The sequence below is a fragment of the Anopheles cruzii genome, chromosome 3 (assembly GCF_943734635.1).
Source record: "Anopheles cruzii chromosome 3, idAnoCruzAS_RS32_06, whole genome shotgun sequence".
In the NCBI taxonomy this organism is placed as follows: domain Eukaryota; kingdom Metazoa; phylum Arthropoda; class Insecta; order Diptera; family Culicidae; genus Anopheles; species Anopheles cruzii.
Window position 1 is genome coordinate 13,578,389 of NC_069145.1, and position 22,902 is coordinate 13,601,290.

The window sequence follows — 22,902 nt, forward strand, 5'->3', positions numbered from 1 at the left end:
TTTAAATGTTAAACGATGTGCGAATGTAAATTGTACGTTCGAAAGCGTTCATCAACCAAATCTTATGCTTCGATTATTTAAGACAGTCGTCGGCAGGCGAGTTGAAAAGTGTTTAAAACTGAAAATAAACTGATAAATTAGAGGAATACATAATTCAGTTGGCTCGATTAGCTAGAAAACATCCCTTCAAAATGAGTATTAAAAAGGGTTTAAGAGCAAGTTACGCCCTTTGATAATTGGAAAACGATCTGTAGAATAGATTTGTCTAACAGACCTCGCTTTAAAGCTGATCCAGCATTGACCTAATATTGATTAGAAATCGTATCCATTATTAACCATAGTTGACGCAATGAGATTAAAATAAGGTGAGCAACCATGCGCCTCCAGGTACTCAAAATATTTTTTTTTTTCATTTCAATTTTCGGTCACCGAAACCGAAGTATTAAAAACAAATTTCTCTGCCTTGTGCTTTCGATGCGCAAATCGGATTATTGCGGATTTCAGCGTAACTGTTTTGTCGGTTTACCATTGATTTCGCCACGCAATTCGATCCTTTTCTTTATCTGTCTCCTGGCTGTCTCCCTCCCCTTGCTGTTAGACAACGAGCGCGTTGGTTGGAAAACGTGCCAATGGTTGTTACGCCCACGGGTGGGGTGGTGGTAGGCTCAACGCCGGACCGCCCCACGAGCTCGAAACATGGCAAAAAAGGCATGTTGAACCTCGTGCACCAAACCGTTGTCCGTACGACGACCGAAAGGATGGGGCCGTGGCGACAGTTTGTGCCACCCACTTCCGGGTGAAATGAACACGGGAAATTGTCCGACTCGAACACCGAACGTCCAACTGCACGGTTGATGCAACAACACCGCAACGGTTCTATTTTCTGAGCTGTGTCTCGTAAGAGGACCTTTTTACATACACATTTCAGTCGGAAAAGTTCTCTGGTGTTTAAACAAAACTAAACTTCTTCCAGTATGGTTTCAGGGCTATTTTAAGAAAATGGCAGCAAATTCAGACGAGAAGTTGATGCGGTTCCGTTGTAGGTGTTCCCACCGTTGATTACATTCTGGGGCCCTAAAGACCTTTGGTCTGGCTTTGTCAAAATATGAGGGTTTTTGTAAATTGTCCCGTCCCCGGCCATGGCAAGAAATAGGGGTTTCCTGTATATTCCAACCCCAAATCCCAGATTTTTTTACTTACACATAACAACGGAACTGTGAACAAACTACGCTTAATGTCTAGCTGTAGAAGTGATCACGTACAAACGTCCAATATGATTCGCCGTTTCTTCACAAGCACGATATCTGGGGCAGTTTCCAACGCACGGCGTATTTTGTAATGAAATACGGAAGACAAACTGGAGATGATCCTAATTTGAAATTCAACCAGCTAGTAGCAGACGGAGGCCACGATGGGGTCCGACTGGCCCGACTTGTCGGCTACGAACAGTCACTTCATACCGTCTTCCCAACGTCACGATCAACATAAGGCTAAGAATGATTCAACTTTCATCACTGTCTAACCGGGACCCGCAATGGCAAACCACCCTTTAATATGATGCAAACCTATTCGTTTGCTTTTTGCACGTTCCCAACCGTAGATGGGCAACTCGTTTGGAGGTGGCTTGAGTTTGTCGCAAATACACACAACGGTTCCGTTTTAAATCGAAACGGTATCCATTCATAAACCGTCCGTCGCTTATATCACTTCCAGTCAGCCTTCTGGCATGAATATCGCATGAGCCACAGCGCAGAGTCCACCAAGAGGTGAGCTTATCAGGATTGCAGCCAGCTGACCCGTGTTTGTTTTAAATTGATGTCACTTAAACAGGAACCTGTGCAGTTTTATGTTTAAGACACTTTTCAAGGCACACAGCACACAACGAAGATATTAACAGCACCGAGCGGAGAGTCCTAGAAGAAGTCCTTTCACCTACCCGTAGCTCCACGAACCGTGCTCACTAAAATTTTTCGATCCTTTCCGAGCGAACATTCACCGCAAACTGATCAGTCCGCAACGGACCGCGACTACGACCAGCTACGATTGTTGAAGTGCGTTGTTGCGAGTTGCACGTTTCTGGCCCGCATGCCCACCATGTTTGCGAATGAACCGGACCGAATGAAAGGCAGGAACTGCTCAGCTAGGCTGCTGGAGTGTGCGGCCGAATGAGAAAGGGCGATGTTCATCGCTTCGGGGATGAACTTCGACAGAATCGTTAGTCCGCTCAGCTGGCAAAAGTTTTGGTTGGATCCGACGGATACTTGTAAATGGTAATAATTTAGACCAAATCCTGGAGGGAACGTATGGCGTCCCTCAAGGATGGGCCAAACCCTAGGGATGAACATGATATTGGGAAGATTAGCACAGTAAACGGTGAATACGATCTGTGTTACGTATTGCTTCCCGGCATTGGAGCTGTTATGTATCGCCAAACTGCCAAGGGTAACCCTGGGGCAGTGTGTGTGGGTTTCCAGCAGGAAAGCGCACCCTCAGGTGGGTGATGGCGTGTCGCCTAGGGCACGGTGGAAAAATGTGCCGCGGTTCACGTCTGGTGCAACGTGACCAAAGTCGTTGACGGGTGCCGTGTGCGGCCAGGCATGCTTAACAGATTGCCGCTTGGAGCATTCGTCCCCGGATCGTGGCGCTTCGATGCGTGGGTTTGCCTGATGCGCGTCCCCTTCGCCGATAATATTTTTTCGTACTTATTGTTAGCGGAACAGATTATTGATTGATTATTTTTGGATGTATGGATGTGAATGAATGACGGGTGTCAACATTTCTTATGTAAACCATTCCGATGCGGATGTCCGAAGACGAATGAAAATAACGACTCGTTTAGCGTATTATTATTTCAAAAGTTGAGTTCTTTATTTTCCCATCCATACCCCGGGGGGCTGCCTACCCACGGTGCGCCATTCCTTCGCGCTTCCTGGCGAACACGCCCACGGGTTTCGGTTCCTTTCTTACGCCAAATCACATCACTTATCACACTTACACACACACCAGTAGTTTCATCCGTTTCTAAATTCCCATATTCCTAAGCTGTGTCCCCCGGTTCCGGTTTAACCTACCCAGTTCGTGTTCGTTTCACATTTTTGTGTTCTTGAATGGCCGTAATTTTTCCGAAAGAAACTGCAACCCCCTTTCTATTCCACTCTGTCTCATTATCATCCACGCGAGCAAGCGAATTTTCATCACCCAGACAAAGAAGGAGAGATAGATAGAGCGAGAGAGAGCGCGAGAGTGATTGGGATGAAAACGAACAAAAATTTACAATATAAACTCATACGATCTAAAAACCACTCATTCGGTGCGGTACGATAAGAGTATGCTACCGTCCCGAGCCAGGACCTCCGGCTGGGTGGTCGGTAAACCGGTGGAGTCGGTGGACACTTTGTCAAGTGGTGGAGCTTCCCTTATCGATTAAGAAACATAATATCACTTATTATCTCCGACGCACACACGTCGTTCACTTCGGAGCCACTTTACTGATTCTGATTATTGGTGTAAATAAAAAATACTATCACTCCTGAGAAGGAACAAAAAGAGTCGTGAGAGAAGAGCATAAAATGAGCTTTAATACCTCAATTTCCCAGCCCGGAAAATAAACATAAAAGCCCAGCATCTACGTCTCGGACCACTGTGCTAGGTGGTGCGAAGAATGAACGTTATGCTCATCCGGGATCAACCCGAACTCTCGCCGGTCCGAACTCAATTCGCCTCGTTCACTAAAAACCTACGCTCGTCTCGCACGCTTTCGGGGGTGGCCGCCTCTTCTCGTGATGTTGTGTGTCGTATTGGTTTTCTAAGGTTTTCTAAACTAAACTTTTCCTAAACTAAATTGGAACCGAGCCGCGTTCGGCGCGATTCCTGATATCATCATCCACGCGTTAAACAAGTGTTCCACAATCTGCCTGCCTGCGCCGTTCGTTCTCTCTCAGTTCCACCCCCCGTTGACGGTTGGTTCCGAGAAGTGTTGTTTTCCAATTGCGCAAGCGGCTGTCCGAATTTAATGTCCCGTTGAGCGCTGGGTTTTGCAAACGTAACTGCCTTTGCACACTAATTAGTAACTAATTCGCCTTAATTTTGTGTAGTGTTTGCGTTCCCATTTGACGCGTCTGCTTTCGATTCAGTACAGCACCGCGGAACTGAAGAACTTTTGACTAAGCAGCGCGACGTGCTCTTCTTGCGTTTGCGCAGCGCCACTCGGGGCACGGACTAGGCTTTCGGCAGGAGCTTAGGACCGGTGTGTATAAATACTACGGGAGTAATACTTTTGCTTGAAAGGACACCGACACGGGGTGATTGCGATTGCGTATTGAGAGTGATGGCTGTGGATGGCTCTGACCCTCTGGAGGGTGTGTCTGTGTGTGTTGTACAGTGTGTTTCTGTATGAGCGTTTGGGGGAAATGTGTTCGGAAGGGTGAAGTCACGACCACGACACGGATTGCCCTACGCCCTACGCCCTCTACGTGCTAAAGCTAGCGAGGATCCACTATAAAGCCTGGCCTAGCGCGCTTGTTGTATACGAGAATAGGAAAAGATGTGTATATTATCCGTCTACCGACTGTCTCTGCTGCTGCTGCTGCTGCAGCCACTGTTTACTGGGGGATTGGCCTGTATACGGTTGTAAAACTGTAGTTAATACACACCACTCTACCAGGAAAACGAGCAAAAAATCGACATCAATCTACCGAGATAGGGTCCGCGGAAAGCTTAGAGTTAGAGGTGTCTTTTTTGGTGGCCGGGTGCGGTCTGTTACTCGGGCGGGGCGTGTTTCGGGCCGAGCTGCGCAGTCCATAAGAGGCCGTGGAGCCGTGCGGGCTAGACTACGTTGTTGCTGCTACGTTGCTGTCTACGGTGTGTCTGTCGGTGTGTTCGGGTTTTCGGCGGGGACGTTGCAGTTGAGACCACAAGAACGGGGGGTTAGCACAAGAAGCACACATCACATGTTCGAGAGAGAGAGAGTAAGGGGCTCAATAGCGAGCGTGGTCGCCGCCGGTGAGCGTGAACTACAAGCGGAACATCACTAGCGGCGCACTGGACGATTGACGTCACGGTCACGGTTTAACGAATGGAATGCAGCTTCCAGCGCAGCACAAAGTACGCGATGACGCGTAGCGAGATGAAGAACCCGAACAGGGCGGTCGCATCGATCCAGTACTCCGCGTTGTCCATCGACATCTCCTCGAGGAACTTCTTCGGGCTGCGAAAGTGGCAGTAGATCTCGGTGCAGGCGAGCTTCGCGCGGTCCATCCCGTACACGGACACCATCGCGCCCTCGAAGCCGTACCGGACGTAGCTGACGTACGTCACCCACTGGAGGTAGCTCGGAATGACGTCAAAGTTCACGAAGAAGCCCGAGAACAGGATGATCGGGATGGTGGACACCGGCCCCAGAAAGACGCCCGTTTCGACGCTCATGCCGGCGCCGATCAGCAGCCCGAGGCTCTGGGCGACGAGCGACGTCAGGATGCAGATTAGCACGAACATGCCGACCCGCACCGGATCCATCGGCTGTGAAGTCAGATAGTAGACGACGATCACGTAAACGCTGGTGAACAGTACCTGAAGGGAAAGTGAGTCAGTGAGTCAGGGCTTGATCGACGACGACGACGTGCCCGGGAAGTACCTGAAATGGAAGATCCGCGATCGTCTTGGCGAAGTAGAACGACTTCAGCGAGTACCAGTAGTTGAGGTGTTCCCGCACAAACACCGCCATCTCCGTGGGAACTGGAAAGATCCGGAATGAGGCGCATTAGCATCGAGCACACCAAGGAAACACTGGGGCTACTTACAGGTCAGTATCGTGGGCATCATGGCGGTAAACATGGTGAACATGGTGGTGAAGAAGATGCACCCGGCGTTGCTCATGATCTTCGACGCATCGTTCCCGATGTCGTAGTAGATCATGCCGATGATCGCGCCGACGATGACGTGCGACAGCAGGCGCATCTGCGTGAGCGTCTGGTCGCGCATGATCGTGATCATGGTGCGCTTGAGCAGGATCCAGAACTGCATCCAGCCGGACGTCGGGAAGCCGGCCTGCTTCTTCGGCACCGTGATGCTGACGCTTTCGGTCGAGTCGAGCAGCGAGGTGGTGCAGGTGGCCTTGCTGCAAGTGCTGGCAGCCATAGGGACAATGGTTGTACCGAGCGGAAGCGTCGCCGTCGGCAGGAGTGGACCCGTCGCCGCATCCGTTCCCGGTCCGGCGCTGGTACCGATCGTGACGGTTGCCGCGGCGGTGGGTGCGTCCAAGCTCCCCGTAGAAGCTCCATTCGGATGGTTGTTTCGGTCGCCGGCGGACAGTGGTTTGCTTTCGTTGTTTAACTGCGCCTCAGCGGCGGTCGACGGCGGTGGCATGCTGATGGCGGTGTAGTCCCCCCCGGTGGCGACAACAGTCTTGAGCAGTGCGAGATCCTCTTCACAGTCCGGTGCCGGCACCGCGGACACGACCGTTGTCTGGAGGAGGGTGCCCGGATGCTCCAGGGACACATTCTTCTGGGACGAGCTTTTGCTTTGGGCCAGCGGTTGATTGTAGTTGTTGCACTTGCCGTTGTTGACGGCCGTCACCAGTTTGCTGTTCCAGTCGCCGTGCTCACCGCACGCCACCTCCATGACTGGAAAGAGTGGGAAGGACACGAGTGCGGTCAGTGTCGGAACTAGAGAACCCAGTTAATTGGACTTACCATAGTTGGCGGGATTGTGGTAGCTCGGACACTCGAGGCCGAGCGAGGCCAGGAACGGCACCAGCCCGTTGACGCGTCCCTGGTAAATGCATTGCCCCTCGGCCAGCACGTACAGATTGTCGAACAGCTCGAAGATGCGGGCCGACGGTTGGTGGATGGTGCAGACGATCGTGCGGCCACCGCGGGCCAGCGACTTGAGTAGCGCGATCAGCTGCGAGCAGGTCGAGCTGTCCAGGCCGCTGGTCGGTTCGTCGAAGAACATCACCGGCGGGTTGTTGACCAGCTCGAGCGCGATCGAGAGCCGCTTCCGTTGGCCACCGGACAGGTTGAGCGTCAGCGTGGTGGCGGCGTCAGACAGGCCGAGCGTTTCGATGATCTCCTCGACGACGGCGCGCTTCGCCGACACGGAGATGTCCTTGCCGAGCTTCAGGTTGGCGGACACCATCATCGCCTCGCGCACCGTCAGATACGGTAGCAGCCGATCATCTTGCATGATATAACAAGAAAGCTTCCTGAACTTACGCAGGTTACGATCCTTGCCATTGATCAGCACCGACCCGCTGAGGTGTGATGTTCTGGGAAACAAAAACGACGCTCACGGTTAGGTTCATTAGGTTGTCTCCTTTGCGGTGGTCCACGCGTCGTCTTACTTGTAACCGGCGAGGATGTTCATGAGCGTGCTCTTGCCGGCACCGGACGGTCCCATGATGGCGGTCAGCTCCCCGGACCGGAACTTGCCGTTGATGCCCTTGAGAATCGTTTTGTAGCCCCGCTTGTGGCCCTCCGAAACCGAGTACGACATGTCGATAAACTGGATATCGATCGGGGGCCTCTTTGGTAGGTGCGTGAGTGATACCTTTTTCACCGGGGGAAAGGAAAAAGGTTAGTTTCGTAAGTCTTTTCAATACTCAGGCTTGACTCACCATTGGTTTCTTCTGCCCGTTGACGTCGCTACTGTTCAGCACCTTGCGCACCAGCCCGTGCGCCAGATTGGAGTCCTTCGTCTGCCCGTTTGTCATGATGGCTCCGTTGCAGAGAGCGCTTTGGGAGTTTCTGTGAAGGAAGACGGTTCGTTAACGATCATTCGCCTTTAAAAGTGAGTAGACGACGCCCGGGACAGTAAATTAACAGCCGATCGATACTTTAAGCGGCAGCATAACACGGCGCGCCCCGCAGTCTCGTAATGTTTTTAAAGACACTTTCCTGAGGTGTCACATGTAATTCAATCTACACAAGCCCCAGATTAAGGCCATCGATTTGCTGCGTGCCTTCACGTTCTACGGCAAATCAGTTTCAAGGCCGACAGCAGCGGTTACGGTGCGAGTTGGACCATTTTAATTAACACTGAAACGTGTGCCCCAATCAACTGACGATCGCACCCTGTTGGTGCTTCTTGGGCGAGCGGGCATTAGGAACCGTAAACAAAAAAACCCAGCAGCAACAATCGTGACCGGAGGTGATTAAATATCCGCACCCGAGTCCGTTTGTGTCGATGGCACACGTGGCGAGGAACACCATTCCGCGTACGTTACACAACTTTACGGAAGCGACACCATTTCTAATTAATATCAGGTTGGGAAAAAAGTAATCGACGTTTTCCACAACAGCTGCCTTTTGTGATCGATATCTCGTGAAGTATCGATCGTACAGCTTCAAGTTTAGGCTCGTTTTAAAGCTGATACTTTACACTTAAAAAACTGCTTTCACTGTTTATTGTTTGTTCCATTAGTTTGTGAGTTGCCGGGGGTAAACAATGGAGGTCAACTAAGAGAAAATTCGGTACATTTTACAGTTTTTCTTAGAAAACGGTGTAAATTCAAGCTAGACCGCTGAAATTGTGCATGGTGTTTGTGGTGCCGATACTTTATAAGCTAGCTAGGTCAAATTTTGGTTTCGTTGACCCGTTTCAGCTATTTTTTTATGTTTAAGTTGCACCTCGCACAGGCAGACCCGCCATCGAAAATGTCGATAAAATCACAGAAATAACCACAGTTCATCAGCAGTTTAGTAATCGGGGCATCAGCCAGGAGCTAAAGATTAACTATCAAACAGTTTTAAGCCATTTGCGCAAAGCTGGGTTCACAAAGAAGCTCAATGTTTTGGCGCCAACCTATTTACATAAAAAAAACATTATGGCTCGAATTTCCATCTTCGCAATTTTGTCCAAACGGAATGAAATCGACCCATTTCCTAAACGGATGGGTACTGGGGATGAGAAATGGGTCACTTACGACAATATTGTGTGAAATCGGTCGGGGTCTAAGCGTGGTAAGCTGCTTAACCGGTGGCTAAACCAGGAAAAACGGCTAGGAAGGTTCTACTAGGTATATGGTGGGACTTGAAAGGAACTGTTTATTGTGAGTTACTTCCGTGTAGCCAAACACTAAATTCAGATCTCTACTATCAATTACTGCACCGTTCGAAGCTAGCAATTGACCAAAAATTACCAGAATCGGCCAACGGAAGAGGTTTTGTGTTCCACCAGGACAACGAAATGTTACGCACGTCTTCAGTGACTCGCCTCCATCCATTTTCCGAGGATCCATTTTCCATTTTCACAATCCTTTCTTGATCTCAGTTTTTCATCACTCAAGAAATTTTGTAATGTGCGAAAAGGGTATCAATCGCTTAGTGGAAGGTCCGGACTATACGGTGGATGCATTAAAACTTTCCATCCAAGCTCCTGAACTTTCTGACGCAACACCGGGTTGAAGATCACCAAAAGATCGAGCAGAGCACATCGAGAAGTTGCCTGACCGTGGTCCAGTTACACTGTTGGGATTCCGATTGTTGATTAATTAACAGGAAGCCGAAAGCTTAAGTGATTATCCTGATACGTGACTTAATATTTTAATCGATCGTCCATCGCCGGCCACTACTTGACTCTGTCTCTGCGGTGTTACCTATAGACAGCTGGCGGCAGCGGTGGTACGGCTTCGAGACGCGTAACATACACAACAACACTGGACATTGTGCCGCAACCTTGGCCACCCCCGGGGAGTAGGATCTGTCCGCACCGTGAAGCAGTCGCCCGAGAACTGAACGTACGATCGTCGCGAGCAGAACTGGAGCATCACGGAAGCAGCGGGCTTCTTGCGCACGGGAGCACGGTCATCCACAGATTTTCTTCCGAACGGAACGGCGGGGGATAATGACGGGGTCCCAGCGATGAGGGCTCAGATTTCAGGGCCGATAATCATCATGACGTAATGACGCGTCCAATGGTGTTGCTACTGATAGCACTCCGGGAAACGATTGCCAGGTGGTTGCTTGATGAGTTATTGTCCGCGGCCGACAGCCGGAATTGTCGGAGAATTGCCCTCGTCATTGGCTGGTTGGTGACAGTGGACAAAAGGCCGAGCAATAATTCCCCATTCGGTTCGGGTTCTCGTGCACCAAAATCGAAATCGAAGCGAGCGGGAACAAAGGAACGATTGGCCGCTACGGGACGGATTCGTGACACGTTTAAGGGTCTGCCGCCGCCGCCGCCGAGATGATAAGCCGAAAATTACCCAGTTGTGGGAAACAAAGTCCGCCGAAGGTTCGGAGGAAGAAGCTGGTAACCGCCGATGGCCGGCTATCAGCGAACTCGGCGACCCTCACACGACCGTGGCACGGATTTGAACTCGTTTCGGGGTTTACATGTTTCGAGTGTATTTAGCCACCGCGAGTTATCAACCGTGTGTGTGTCGACAGTGCACAACGTGGTCGGACTAATGACGTCCCGGGGTACAGCTGTACTCAGCGCACGCCCGCTCGCCAGGCGGAGTCCTCCCGCGCGAGACGCGAGACGCGGGTTGGTGAGTTTAAAAATAAACCACCGAAAATTGAGCCACGCCACGCGAACTTCCTTCGCTCTGGCGGCTTGGTACCGAATTTTTGGGGAATATTCGTTCCGCTGTTCATGCTACACGGTGCGGTGCATTCGTTGATGGCAGAGAGTGGCATTCCCGCGGTGCCAGAGGTGCCACCCTCTGTGCCAAGAGGTATTTTATGAAATCTGATGCCGGTCGGTCCGCGCCTGGGCTATCGTGATCGTCATAAAAATCGATTAAAGTCTCTTTTTTTGGGGTGTTTTTGTTTACAGCAGCGCGTTGCGATTTGGTATTTCGTTCGTTCGGAATCTGCGGTATTATTTAATTTCCGCCGTGTTTTCATTCGTCTATCGGCGGCTGTGTTTGTGAGATACTCGGGCACACTAGAACCGGCATCTTCGAACATTATTAGGAAAGCATGCCTGATTTCATTATTTCGATTCCTTACGATCGATTCAATCACCGTTCGACACTCCAGGCGGAGAAAGGGCCCCATAAACCTCCTAAATACAAATAATAGAACAGCTCCATTTTAGTTTGGAACTTATTCACTTATCCGATAACTACAACCGCCGGGAGGTCCTAGTCTGCAACAGAGTCCCGTTTGTCCTCCGGAACGGCCTGAGAAGGACTTTACGAAATAGTTCATCGTCTGCCATTCTCACGCCGTGCCAAGCCTATTGGGTCGTTGGGTTGAGTCGTATGTGAAGGTTTCTTCGATTGCAGAGTCGTGGTGCATCACGAGTTGCTGCCAAAGGATAGAACGGTCAATATTGAATATTACCTGCACATTATACGAAGCAATTTGCACTAAGCAATCCGCCACAAACGCCCGGATTTGTTGGAAAACAAAAATTGACTTTTGCGGCGCTGATCACACATCGTTGTTTCTGTGCGAATTTTTGGCCAAAACAACATACTAATGATGCCAAAGGGACCGTATTTCCCAGATCTGGGTCCCTGTGACTGTTTCTTGTTTCAGGAACCGGAGGGGCCATGAAAGGACGACACTACGCTACGATTTAGGAGATGAAGACTGCATAGCCGGAGGCGCTGAACAAGATCACAAACATTTTCTTCACAAGTGGTTCGAGGATTGCAAAAAACGCTGACATAAGTGTATAATATCAAGGATCAATTTAAAGGGGACAAAAAAGATATTCATGAACTTTCGAACTTCGAACGAACGAATAACTTTCGAAAAAACACAAAAATCGTATGATACTTTTTGAATAGAACTCGTATACGCTGCACGATCGTAAGAGATGGACAGTTCTGTGAAGTGTGTGGAAGGTTGCAGTCCTTCGGCATAGTAGTGTTGGCGTTAGCTTCTGCGTACCACTTCTGAGCTCACCTTTCCATGATGGCATGGGGTCAAATTTGGGGCGGAAACAAAACACAACACAACAGTTTAAGTTTAAGAACTTTTGACAACTGCGTGGGTCTTATAATGATTATAAGGTCAGCTTTTAGCACCGAATTCCGGGTGCGAATCCGAGACCAGTCAAACGATCGAGGAAGCCATCTTTGAGAACCCAATTTCGCCAGACATTCTGAGACATAAACGGATTATCAACATTTTGCTTTAGTGTTCAGCAATCTGACCGCCAAAGTGTCTCTTGGGTAACCGAACACCACGACTTGGGTATGGCTTTTGTGAAGTGTCTTTTAAAGCAGGGTCACTCCGAAGAGCTTTTGCCTGTTCCGTGATGTTCCTGTTGACTGTGTTACTCTTACGCCATCGCTCGATAAACACACACTCCCGATACGGCACATGCTTATTGCATTACAACGCGACGCCGTTTCTGGAGGTCGCCGCTGTTGGTGGCCCGCGGAATGTTACTGACTCACCCATTACCCCAATTTCGGTCCAAAAAGCGGTCGACCGGTGCACCACAACTTCACTGTTGTTGTTATGCATATTGGCGGTCGTTTCGTTTGAAGGGTGATTAATTCGATTGAGTTCCGAGTTTGTGTGTTTAGTTTCGTGTATATAAAGGGGCCAACCCCGAAACATAAACAGCTCCGTCCGTCCGTACCTCTTCACCCACACGACCGGGTATTTGTGGTTGCGCTTCAGGCTGCCCGTTTCCGACCCGGAGTCGCACCGGTTGGCGTAGAAGTTCAGATTGTAGCTATTGTCGCAGCTCAGCTGGTAGATGGTCGTCCCTTCGACGCTGTCATCCAAATCCTCCAGACTGCTGCAGCCCGACGGCGGTGGCATCGGTCCGAGGCGAAACAGGGCACCCACCGGAGGGCACTTCCGACCGGACACTTCGTCACCGTCGTCCGCCTCAACCGTCCGCTCGGTGGCCATTTCTCAGTACGAAACACTCGGCGCTGGTCACAGTAAACCCGACACACGGAACTAAACACCATCGAGCGTCGCTTCCAGCGTTCGACTGACTGCGGGACCTGCCGATGCAGCCCTCGGGGTCCCACATCAATTCGACGATCTCTAGATCTTCGATCCCGGCCCCGATGGTCCGGTTCGGTTTGGTTTTATTCAATTAAGCGTGCCAACCAGGGGGAGGCCTGGTTTTCTTCGGTGTCCGGATCGCGTTTTCGAGAGAACTGTCTGAGCAAGGAAGAGGCGAGATGCTAGGCAGGCAACTAGCACCATAACTAGCTCCCGGTGCCGGACAAGCAACGGATGATGCTCGGCGATGCTTCGGTGCAAAGTAATTGACATCTGACGGACACGGCACCTTTGTTTGCGGGACTGTCACCGGCAGGGCGGCCGACGCCCAGCCGCTGATGTTCGAGTCAATTAAATTCAATTACGATTTAATTCATCACCGGAGCGCCACCGAGCCTCGGAGTGGGTGGACCGGGTGAGTGCTAATGGTGGGTCAGGTTTCTCCAGAACCTGTCAGCTGACTGGCGTTCGGTCGCCGAGAAAGACCAGTCCCAGGCCAAAACAGCTTCCAGTAGAGTGGAGTGCAATTTGTTGACCTTAATAGCTGGCTGCAAGGCGAAAGGATCATTATTTCAATAAACATTCGACCGGAGGCCGAGAAAGTACCCTTTGTGTCTTGGATGCTTAGAACCCAGTTCCGATTCGCGGAGAGATGGGCAATTATATACCTTACTGTAAGAAGAACAGCACGCCAGAAGTAACAATCCGGCGGGTCCGCATTATTGGAAAAAAGTTGTCCCGGGCGGCCAAGCTTTTCGCCCCGAATGCCCTCAACTGCAAGGAGTTATGGCTCGGCTCCAACAACGCTATGATATGCGGCTCTCGACGGGAAGCTCCCCGGGTTGATAGACACCGTGACCGGGTGCACGAGTGCACTTTAAATTAAATTGCACTTGCACCACACCGTGCAACCGCCGTGCGTCAGCTTTGACCTACCCCGGGCCCGGTATCGCTTGGCCGCATCTCCGGCATAATTTCCGGAGCTGCTGGGGAATCGCGGTTGCTGGTTGGTCGTCGAAACCGTCCCGCTGGTATCCCCGCCTAGGCCCAGAAGCTTCTCAGTGTCAGTCGTTAGTCACCACTGTGTGTCTCCGCCGTCGGCGAGTGCGCTACTCGCAGGGCGGTCATTTTTTGTGACGTTCCAGGAAACCCTGGTTCCATAAATGCAGTTAGCATGAAAAATGGGAACTGCCTGGCAGTGGCGACGTGTCTGGCGACAAACTCGGTGGCTGCGCCCGGCGTAGTCTACCGGGCACCAGGCGGCTCCATTCGGTTCTGTGTTCCGGGCTTTCGGAGGCATGCGTTATCATTTATTGGTGTGGACCAACCACAATTCGGAGCCAATTGACACTGTTATATCAATCTAACCAGCTATCGAAGGTGGATTGCATCATATTTTCGGTGCCCAGTGGAGTGGCCATTTTTGTCATTGAACAAACGATCGTACAAAGATTTCGACATCCTCACGGATTTTGTGGATTTTTCGTGGCGGATCCCGTGACTATTGCCGGTACATCAAAAGACCCCATCGCGAAAGGACTGACTGATAAGAGAGGTTTATTAAGGATTTATTTCGTTGGATTTGGGCTAGTTAAGCTGCCTCATGGCAACCTCGCTATGTAAACGATGAAGAGTATCGTTTGTAGAGCTAGTCAATTAAGGTATCGTTCAAGTCTGCAAAATTCCTCCCCGCGAACCCCCGGGAACCGCGTTGGCACTTACCCGATTGTACCGTTCTTAAGATTATCGACCAGCGTCGGTGGGGATTTGCAGCGAACGTTCTGCGTGAGCGAGTTGTACGCCACGGCCTGCAGGTCGGTGCTGTTGGAGACGTTGAGAATGTTGCAGAAGCCGGGCACGTGGCCGGTGGTGGTGCTGGTCGAGCTGACCGCAACCGGGCCACCGCCGGCCAAGGTCCCGCTGGACGTGAGAAGCGGGCACGCGGCCGGCGGCGCACCGTGGGCTGATATCAGAGGGGCCGAAGCGGCCAACGAGGCGTTAATGTCCACCACGGAAACCTCCGTCAGACTGTCCGAGGGTGGACGATGGTGATGCTGGTGATGGTGGTGATGGTGGTGGTGATGGTGCGGATGGTGTGGTATCGGCTGTTGCTGCTGCTGCTGCTGGTGCGAGGGATGGCGTGGCACAGGGTGGTTGTGTGAGTGATGGCTATGGCCATGACTTATGCTCCCGAGCATGGCACTGTCACTGTTCGGTTTGCCGGCCATTCTATCCCCGTCCATCGTCGCCGTCCGTTCGGAAAGTGCTTTTCCGATTATTTTATTGAGTCTTCCTCCTTGTCGGGCTCGAAACGGGCTCGTTGTCCGCTTCGCTCAGTTCCCGTTCAAGGCTGTGAATTAGAGGAATGGGAAAATGGCGTACGCGTTAGAGGGTAGGTTGTGGCTCTTTCCAATGGACTCGATCAAACAGGACGTTATTCCTCCTCCGTTTTGAGTCACTTCTGGATTGCAAGTTTCTACGAAAGACCTTATCTTTTGAAGCACCGAGTTATTCCCCAAACACTTTATGTGACTTTCGTGTGACTCAACATCGTTTGCCGATTCATTGAATGCGATGCAGCGATTAGTCCCGATCCATGCAACGTCATTTACCTTCGAAACCCTTCGTCGTAACGTCGACAAATAATGCGAGGCTTCCGAAATGCCACGAAAAGCTTGCTTCAAAGCCAAGCGTGATTCGACGAGTTGCTGCCACATTGCCACCTTGCCATCACATTAAGGCCCGGCGCCACAAGTGTCGAATTCGGTGCTTGCTAATGGGGCTCATTAGCAGCGTGGAGATGACCACTACGTGATGTGGTCAACGAGTTTCGAGCTTCACGGAACTGGGATCGATTCGAGTTGCCGACACAGGGTAAGACTTGAGGGGAACCACTTCGTCCGACTTTGAAGTAAAACAACAAACATTGTGAAATTTAATAATATAAACACTGGCCAGTCTGAAAATCCTACGTAAACTAAAGAAGCAAACATTCCGGAAGGAGATTTAGAACCCTTTAACCGGACCATGGAGCAATCTATAGGCAGACCTTTCAACCATCGAGCTAACATGGAGGTGCCCATCGACTCCCATGTAGTACTTCCATGTTAACCGAATTAGCTTATTCAATTAAAACAGACTGGTCAATAGTAACACCTAAGGGCAGTAGAAAGCACTGCCGCTGGCTGCCGACGACGGACGCTAATCAATTGCCTCATTATGACACGCGCTGCCTTACACTTGGCCGTAGGTCACTTGAGCATCGTAGAGGGTCAGCTCAGGTCGCATTTAAGATTCTGACATCCAGTGCTGAGTTGCCGACACTCCTTGCTCAGTTTGACTTGTTTAGACCTAACCTAGAATCCGATCTCTTACTTATGAACCTTGTTTTACTTAAAAATTGAACAAACTCAGGTTTTATGATGAAATTAACTTTGTTTTGCGATAATCCTCCTCTTTCAGCATCACTGCGCTTACAGTTTATAATAGTGATTCGAATATTTATTATAATAATAATTATACATCTTGAATAATTCAGTTGCACCTCTGCTGAGCTGTTTTGGAATGAACTTTTCCACAACTTTGGCAATGAATGCACTAATGTCTCGACGCTCTAATCAAGGTTTGTTGTTTCTCACCCTCATAGCAAAGGCGTCGGCGAACGTCGGAAAGCCACACTCAATCCGCTTCCAACAGAGCTAACAAGCCATGTAAGTAATGTTGACAAACTTTACGACTTAAAACTTCTTCAACTGGTGTCCCCGCTGGTGATCGGAATGGATGGAAACGAAAGAGACAGAGAGAGAGAGACCACGATTGCATGCTGCATCGCCACTCGAAACTTTGGCCCGATTTCCCGCACCATCCGGCGCTGGTTTTCCACTAATTTTTCCGCCGCTCGCTTAATATTTACGTCACCGCAGCGAGACGTTAAGTGGACGGCGACACGGGTGACACTGCGACAGCGCGTGCAGGACCGGATGGCCTTAGTGGCCGGAAAATAGTGGCAACGATCGTCGTCGTCGTTGTGGTGTCCTTCGTCCGTGTTTCCCACCCCCAAAAAAAAAACAGCTCGAACCGCCGGCCCGGTGGGTGTCATGTTGAAGCGGAAAACTTTGCGATAACGAAAGGCATCTATATTTACCCCGAGTGCCCGAGTTCGGCGAGGCCGCCGCCGCCGCCGTTTAATGTGGCCTTTTTCGGTTTTACTTGTTTGCTGTGCCGGGCCCGGCATCGGTACCGTGGCACGTAACTTGCTGGCCGCTCGCTGTTTCGCTGCTGGAGACCGGGTGGTATTAAAACCGGTGCCCGAAGAAAGGGGAGCCCAACCTTCGTCTACGTCGTGCCGTGGTAAGGATGCGCCCGAGGGGGCCGCGGGGACGACTTTTTACATGCGCTTCGGATGGTGGACGTCGCTTCCGGGGGCCACCGGTTCGCAGGGCGCTTCCTGCACGGCCGGAAATGCCATCCATTAAACGGATGGCGAACAACCGTTGGAGTTTGGGCCGAAGTGAGCTACGTCCGATCCGGCGCTCGCCATCCGGGAGATCCCTCAAGGGAGGTGTACCGTCGTGTGTCAGAACCGGTGACCGCCGGTGAGGGGACGAGACGAAAAACTAACAAGAAGGCGCGTCGTCGTCGGCATTTGCATATCGATTTACTTGCCCCGAGTGTGGTGACATTTAGCTTCGGCCTCCGGCTGACGCTGCACATAAGGGTTGCCACTGAATGCAGGGCGCTCCCAGTTTGGGAAAGGGATCCCTTGGAGGGTTTTGAAACCGTCTCCAGTGAAGCTCCGGCGGCCGAAATCATAGCTTGAAAAATATAATTTTGTGCCCGTAATTATCCGCCTAGGAAAGGGCGCTGTCTACCGTTTTCCACTTTTCATGGACCGAGAGCCGTCAAATGAAGCCCGTAATATCTACGCGGCTCCCACGCGGCTCGTTGCGAGCGGGAGATATCTCTATCGTCAGCGCATCCTTTTTTCCCTGCATTTCTGATGGCTCTTTGAGGGACACTTTTCGTCGCTTCAACCTTGCTCTGGCCGGAAGCGACGTTGCGTTTCGACGCTAGCGACGGAGCCAATTCTGTAGCCGTTCTGTGGCCTAGTTTCTGCCCGGTTCCAAGGCGTGGACGCCTACACGCGAATCACCTGAAGACGACCCACAACACGCGTCGTGGGAAGTCGTCCTTTGCTCGACATCATCCGCGCTGGCTCGGTACAACATTTCCCATGCAGCGCGCCGTGTGTGGGTTTTGGAAAAGACTGGTTTTTGCTCCTTCTTTGGGGCCCGCCCTTGAACGATGAACTTTAAAGAGTTTGCCGCCACAATATTGAAAAGAACTCCCGAAAAAAAATGGTAAGGACATCCGTAGAGCTCAAACGAGTGACGGCAAAAGAAGAAACGGATAAAGGATAATCCTCGCTCACCGATAGGTTGACAAGCAACGGCTGGCGGGGACCCTAAAGATGTAAATGAGTCGGCCGGGACCTTTTCCCAGCATATTCGTATATCTCCTCCCGTGGACTTCTCGGTGCGGCTGACAGACATTCGATAGGAGCCGGAGAACCAGAAGCCGGAGCCGCCACTCCAGCCCGAAGTGGTTGAATGACACTGACAATGATAAATTCCCGCGAGGGTGCCATTCGTTCTTGAGCGCTCCTGCTAATGTCAGTCAAACTTCGAAAGGTGCTAAACAAAGCCGAATAAGCCACGAGAACCAGGCGGTCCCCTTTGAAAGTTTTAATGTCTGTAAGGCGAACCGGAAGAGAAAGCCACTGATGGAAGACAAAGGGAAGACACCGGTGAATATTTAAACGTCCTCGAGTGAGTTAAGTGGAAATTTTAAATTGATTTTTGCTTCCCACCGACTAACACCTTCGTGATTTCCCGCGTCTAACCGGCAGCTGATGGTGAAAAGGTGAGCGGAAAATCAATACGCTGTCCGCGGGGATCATCCTCCGGACACGGGTCGGTTCATTAACCTAGATTGTTTTTGATGGATTTTTAGAATCACCTTGAGGGAGACTTCTACGTCAGTGGACTGATCTGGACCCAGCGATCGATTAGCGTTGGTTGACTAATTTCCAAAACTCGTTAGCAGATTGCTAATAGAAAGTAAGATTCGTTTTAGAAACACGAACTACGAACCAGCTCCAGTAGCAAAACTTCAGCTGCATCGGGCCGTTGCTCACGCTGAGTTGGTGGCCTTGAATGGATGGCCTGGGGCGCTGATGTTGCAATGTTCCACAATGCCCGGCAGCTGCACACGACGCAAGTGCATTCTTGCATTATCATCCCGACTGCGCATCCCCATCGAAGCTGCACCAGCTGCAGTTTTAAGCTGATGCAACAGAACGCCAGTGGAGTCGGCTTTGTGGTGGAGGACGGGTGGCCGTGTCGAGCCGGAACACCGAGCCCGGTGGCACTCGGGAATCATTAACGTTTGGCGAAGCGAGTAATTTGTCTCCGGTCTCGCCCCGCCCCACACACACACAGACGGGTGGTTAGGTTTCTCTTTTTTCCTACTTGAAGTGCACTTGCACCGCTGCAACCGGTTAGCGGTTGGCTCTGTGGCGCGGCTGTTTTTTTTGGTCTCGGACGATAAATTGGTCGCGATTTGGTCGCGACGGTTGGCTGGGCAGCAGAGCAGAGCCATGTGTTGGTTATGGGTTTTCCGTCGTTGTCGTTTTTTTTTTGGTTCTCCAGTCCTCGGATTTTCGAGTGCTACCTTTTCCACCGGGCCGGCAGCGGGTATTCAATCCTTCGCGTGAAATATCGGTGGCGCTCGGTGGAGTGCAAATTAATTTATGTCTTTTCACCACCTTCCCTCATTTGTTTAAACCAATTTGTGGCGGCTGATATGGAGCAGTGTGACTTAAATTATGCTCTCGTTTTACTGTTCTCCCGAACGGACACGGTTGAGTTGAGCCTTTATTCGCAATCCTTTTATAGAGCTTATTGGACGAAGAGCAGGACAATGTACAAACTGACTCTAGCGATCGCCAAAACATCGTTTTGAGGTATTATGATGTAGACTTTATCGTAAAGAGTTTATATTTCAATTGAAAGTCGTTTGCCTACTTTATTATTGCCATTCGAATTGTGCTTCTGAATTCAAATGAAGTTCGTCCTGCTTGAGATCGATACATTTGATGTAAAACTTGTTGAATGTTCAAAGGAACTGCATTCAGTGGCCATTGGCGTGGGTTTTGCGTACGAGTCAAGATAAATTGATAGCCACTGATAGCAACATGTTAAAAGTTTCCGGCAAAAAATTATAGAAAGTGAAGCCACTTGTAAGACATTTCCTAGTCCTAGCTGAACCAACCACTCCAAGAAGTCGTTCTCGCCTAATGGACGACACAGACACAGGCCGATGGCGTAATATTGTTGCCCACTGCCGAGCCGCCAAACACTTAATTACGCTGGCGCACCGTACCCGAATCGGCCACAAAAAAGGAATTACTTGCGTACACAGCACCGAACATGGGAGGGCTTCTTCCGCGCGAAACGTTGCCTTACGAGACAACGTGCCACTTACGTCGCGAGCGCCACACCCGTCTCCCACCATGAAACCGGGAAGCGCCGGCGTACTTACGTAAAGAAAGGTGGCACCGCGCGTGGCCTCTGTGTGTGTCAAGTGCAAATGCACTCACCGATCGGGAAGGTCTTCCCGCGAAGTGGTTCGCGAAATGTAGCGGATTAGTGACCAAAAGGGCCCCCAACTTCGGGAGCATGAACCGAAGCGGATTCGTTGAACATTTGGCCACAGTCCTGGCTGGCTGGTAAGGGGGGAAAGGGGGCGAAAACAATAGTCAATCAGCGTCACCCCGAGAGTCGTCCATCATCGGCGAGTGCGCATTGTTGACAGGTAAGGTTGAGCGAAATTGGTATTAGATCGGAACGGACGGACGTACGGACGAGACGCCATCATCCGGATCAGACGTTCACTGGTGTGAGTGTGAATTATTGGTTTGATAAATCATACCATCGGCCGCCCGATGCCGAACACCGAAAATCGATTAATGCGCCATTTCCTCCAGACCTACGGATTACGGTACGGCCGGCCGTGGTAACCGCGTGCTGTCCGTCGTACGGCGCTGGCAACCCGTTTTGGAGCCTTTTTCGGGGGTTGCCCCTCAGATCAATCATGCGCGCAAACGGCGCCGATTGTTTAGTTGTCGGAACCCGGACGGATATCGGGACGATAATTGTCGTCCGGTTGAGAGGCGGATTGGAGTCCTGATTCACTGAAGTGATTCGAAGCGGCCGGAAGGATCACGTTTCGGGCCGTACGGACACGAGCCTGGCCTAATCGAATTTGATCCAATCGAAGCCCTGGCATCGGAGCCACGGCCTCTGCCGTGTGACACGCTTGAGCCTGGATTTACAACTTTTCCCATTTCGAGCACCGATTTGCCAGCCTAGACAGACACTCGTGGGGTCGTTATTATTCGACCATCGGATCGACGGAGGGGCAGTTAAACGCGCAATCCCACTATCGATTTGCTGTCACCACCGGCTGACACGGAACTTGTTCCGTTCCGTGCATCCGTCACGAAGTGCTTGAACCCATCGTTCTTGAGGAGAGTGGAATCGCATGTACCGCCGATTGGCGTGTTGGTGGTCTCCTGTGGCCATTAATGGTCGGCACGGGCCACGCTTTTGACCCATAACTCTCTCCGATAACTGCTTCGGCGTGTTTCGACCAGCTATCAGTAGTGAGGTGAAGAGCCGGCCGCAAAGTGTGCCACGAAAGTGGGTCCCTCTTTCGCAGGCGTTATCTGTTTGCTATCTGTCTCGTTCTCACCGTGGCTACCCAAGGAACCCAAACAAACGCCCGCGTCAAGAGTGCGTGGGAACCGGGTGAAGATGGGCACCATGGCGTCGCCCTATCAGTCCGCTCTGTCAGCTGTCAGTCTGTGGACGCCGGAAACGCCACCGCGTGTGAGTGCACCGTGCACTCGGCCTATAGGCAAAGGTCACCAAACGGTCTGGGGGGCTCGTTATCGGCGTCGTCGTCGACGTCAGGAGCATTATCTCAGACGCACACCTTTGGGGGTTTATCGGGGGAAGCCCGATCTGCCGCCGATCGACAAACGGACACTGGACACGCCGTGCACACCTGCCGGGCGTGCAATTAAGATGTCCCAGTTTTAGCACGATTCGTTTATGGGGTGTGATAACCTGATAAACCTCACGAATGTACTCGCTCCGGTGGCCAGCCCGGCAATCCGGCGAAGGGAGGTTTGGGGCGTTTTGGGCTTATCAAAATGTACTCGCCGATGGCGGTGGCCGATCAGGGACGCGAATTGACCTTTACTACCGCGCACATTGAAGGACTTTACTTCGGGACTTTGTACTGATAATTGTTTTTTTGACCGAAATTCGCTTTATTGCATTTCATTGCCGACCGGTTCGAGAAGCGGTCGTGTTCGAGAGATCGCTTGAGGTCTGAACCCGGAAGGACACACCCGAAGAGCATGCCACAGGAAGGTTTGTGTTTGTGAGTTCTCCCCTGTCGACAGTTTAACCTGGGACCGAAAGCCACACTCCGAACGACAAATCCGAGCGAAGACGGCCTAACCAAACGGAAGACGCTCAGTAAACTCAGCTGTGCAAACCGCAGGCATGTGATGTGATGAGGCCAAAGGAACCAGACGATGACACCGTTCCTAGGCACGCACGTAACGCGCATTTTTTATGCAAATAAACGCTTACGGGTTGCAACAATTTGCGTTTATGAAGGTTCGGCCGTTGGAATTGGGGGCCCCACACAGGAGGGCTGTGGATTTTATGCTGCGCTTCGCTTCATAATTGAGCTAATTTTATGATTACCCCGAAAGAGACCAGAAAAGAAATGCTGTAAAATCAATGGTCACTGGGTTGACCGTACTCGGGTTCGTTGCGGCTGAAACTTTGTTGCTTAGTCGCCACCGCTTTCACCGCCCATAAGCACACCACCCACCCCTCCC

The 22,902-nt window shown here is 51.2% G+C and overlaps 1 protein-coding gene across 1 annotated transcript; it reads right to left on the reverse strand.

Annotated features, from left to right (window-relative positions):
- Nucleotides 1-4,114: 4,114 nt before the first annotated feature.
- On the reverse strand, nt 4,115-15,175 carry LOC128273640 (ATP-binding cassette sub-family G member 1-like). The gene is made up of 7 exons (XM_053011654.1): nt 14,646-15,175; nt 7,613-7,742; nt 7,340-7,545; nt 6,690-7,264; nt 5,799-6,620; nt 5,633-5,733; nt 4,115-5,568 (listed from the first exon to the last, which is right to left on the reverse strand). The coding sequence occupies exons 1-7, from the start codon at nt 15,164-15,166 to the stop codon at nt 5,068-5,070; spliced, it is 2,856 nt and encodes a 951-aa protein (XP_052867614.1). The 5' UTR covers nt 15,167-15,175; the 3' UTR covers nt 4,115-5,067.
- Nucleotides 15,176-22,902: the final 7,727 nt, after the last annotated feature.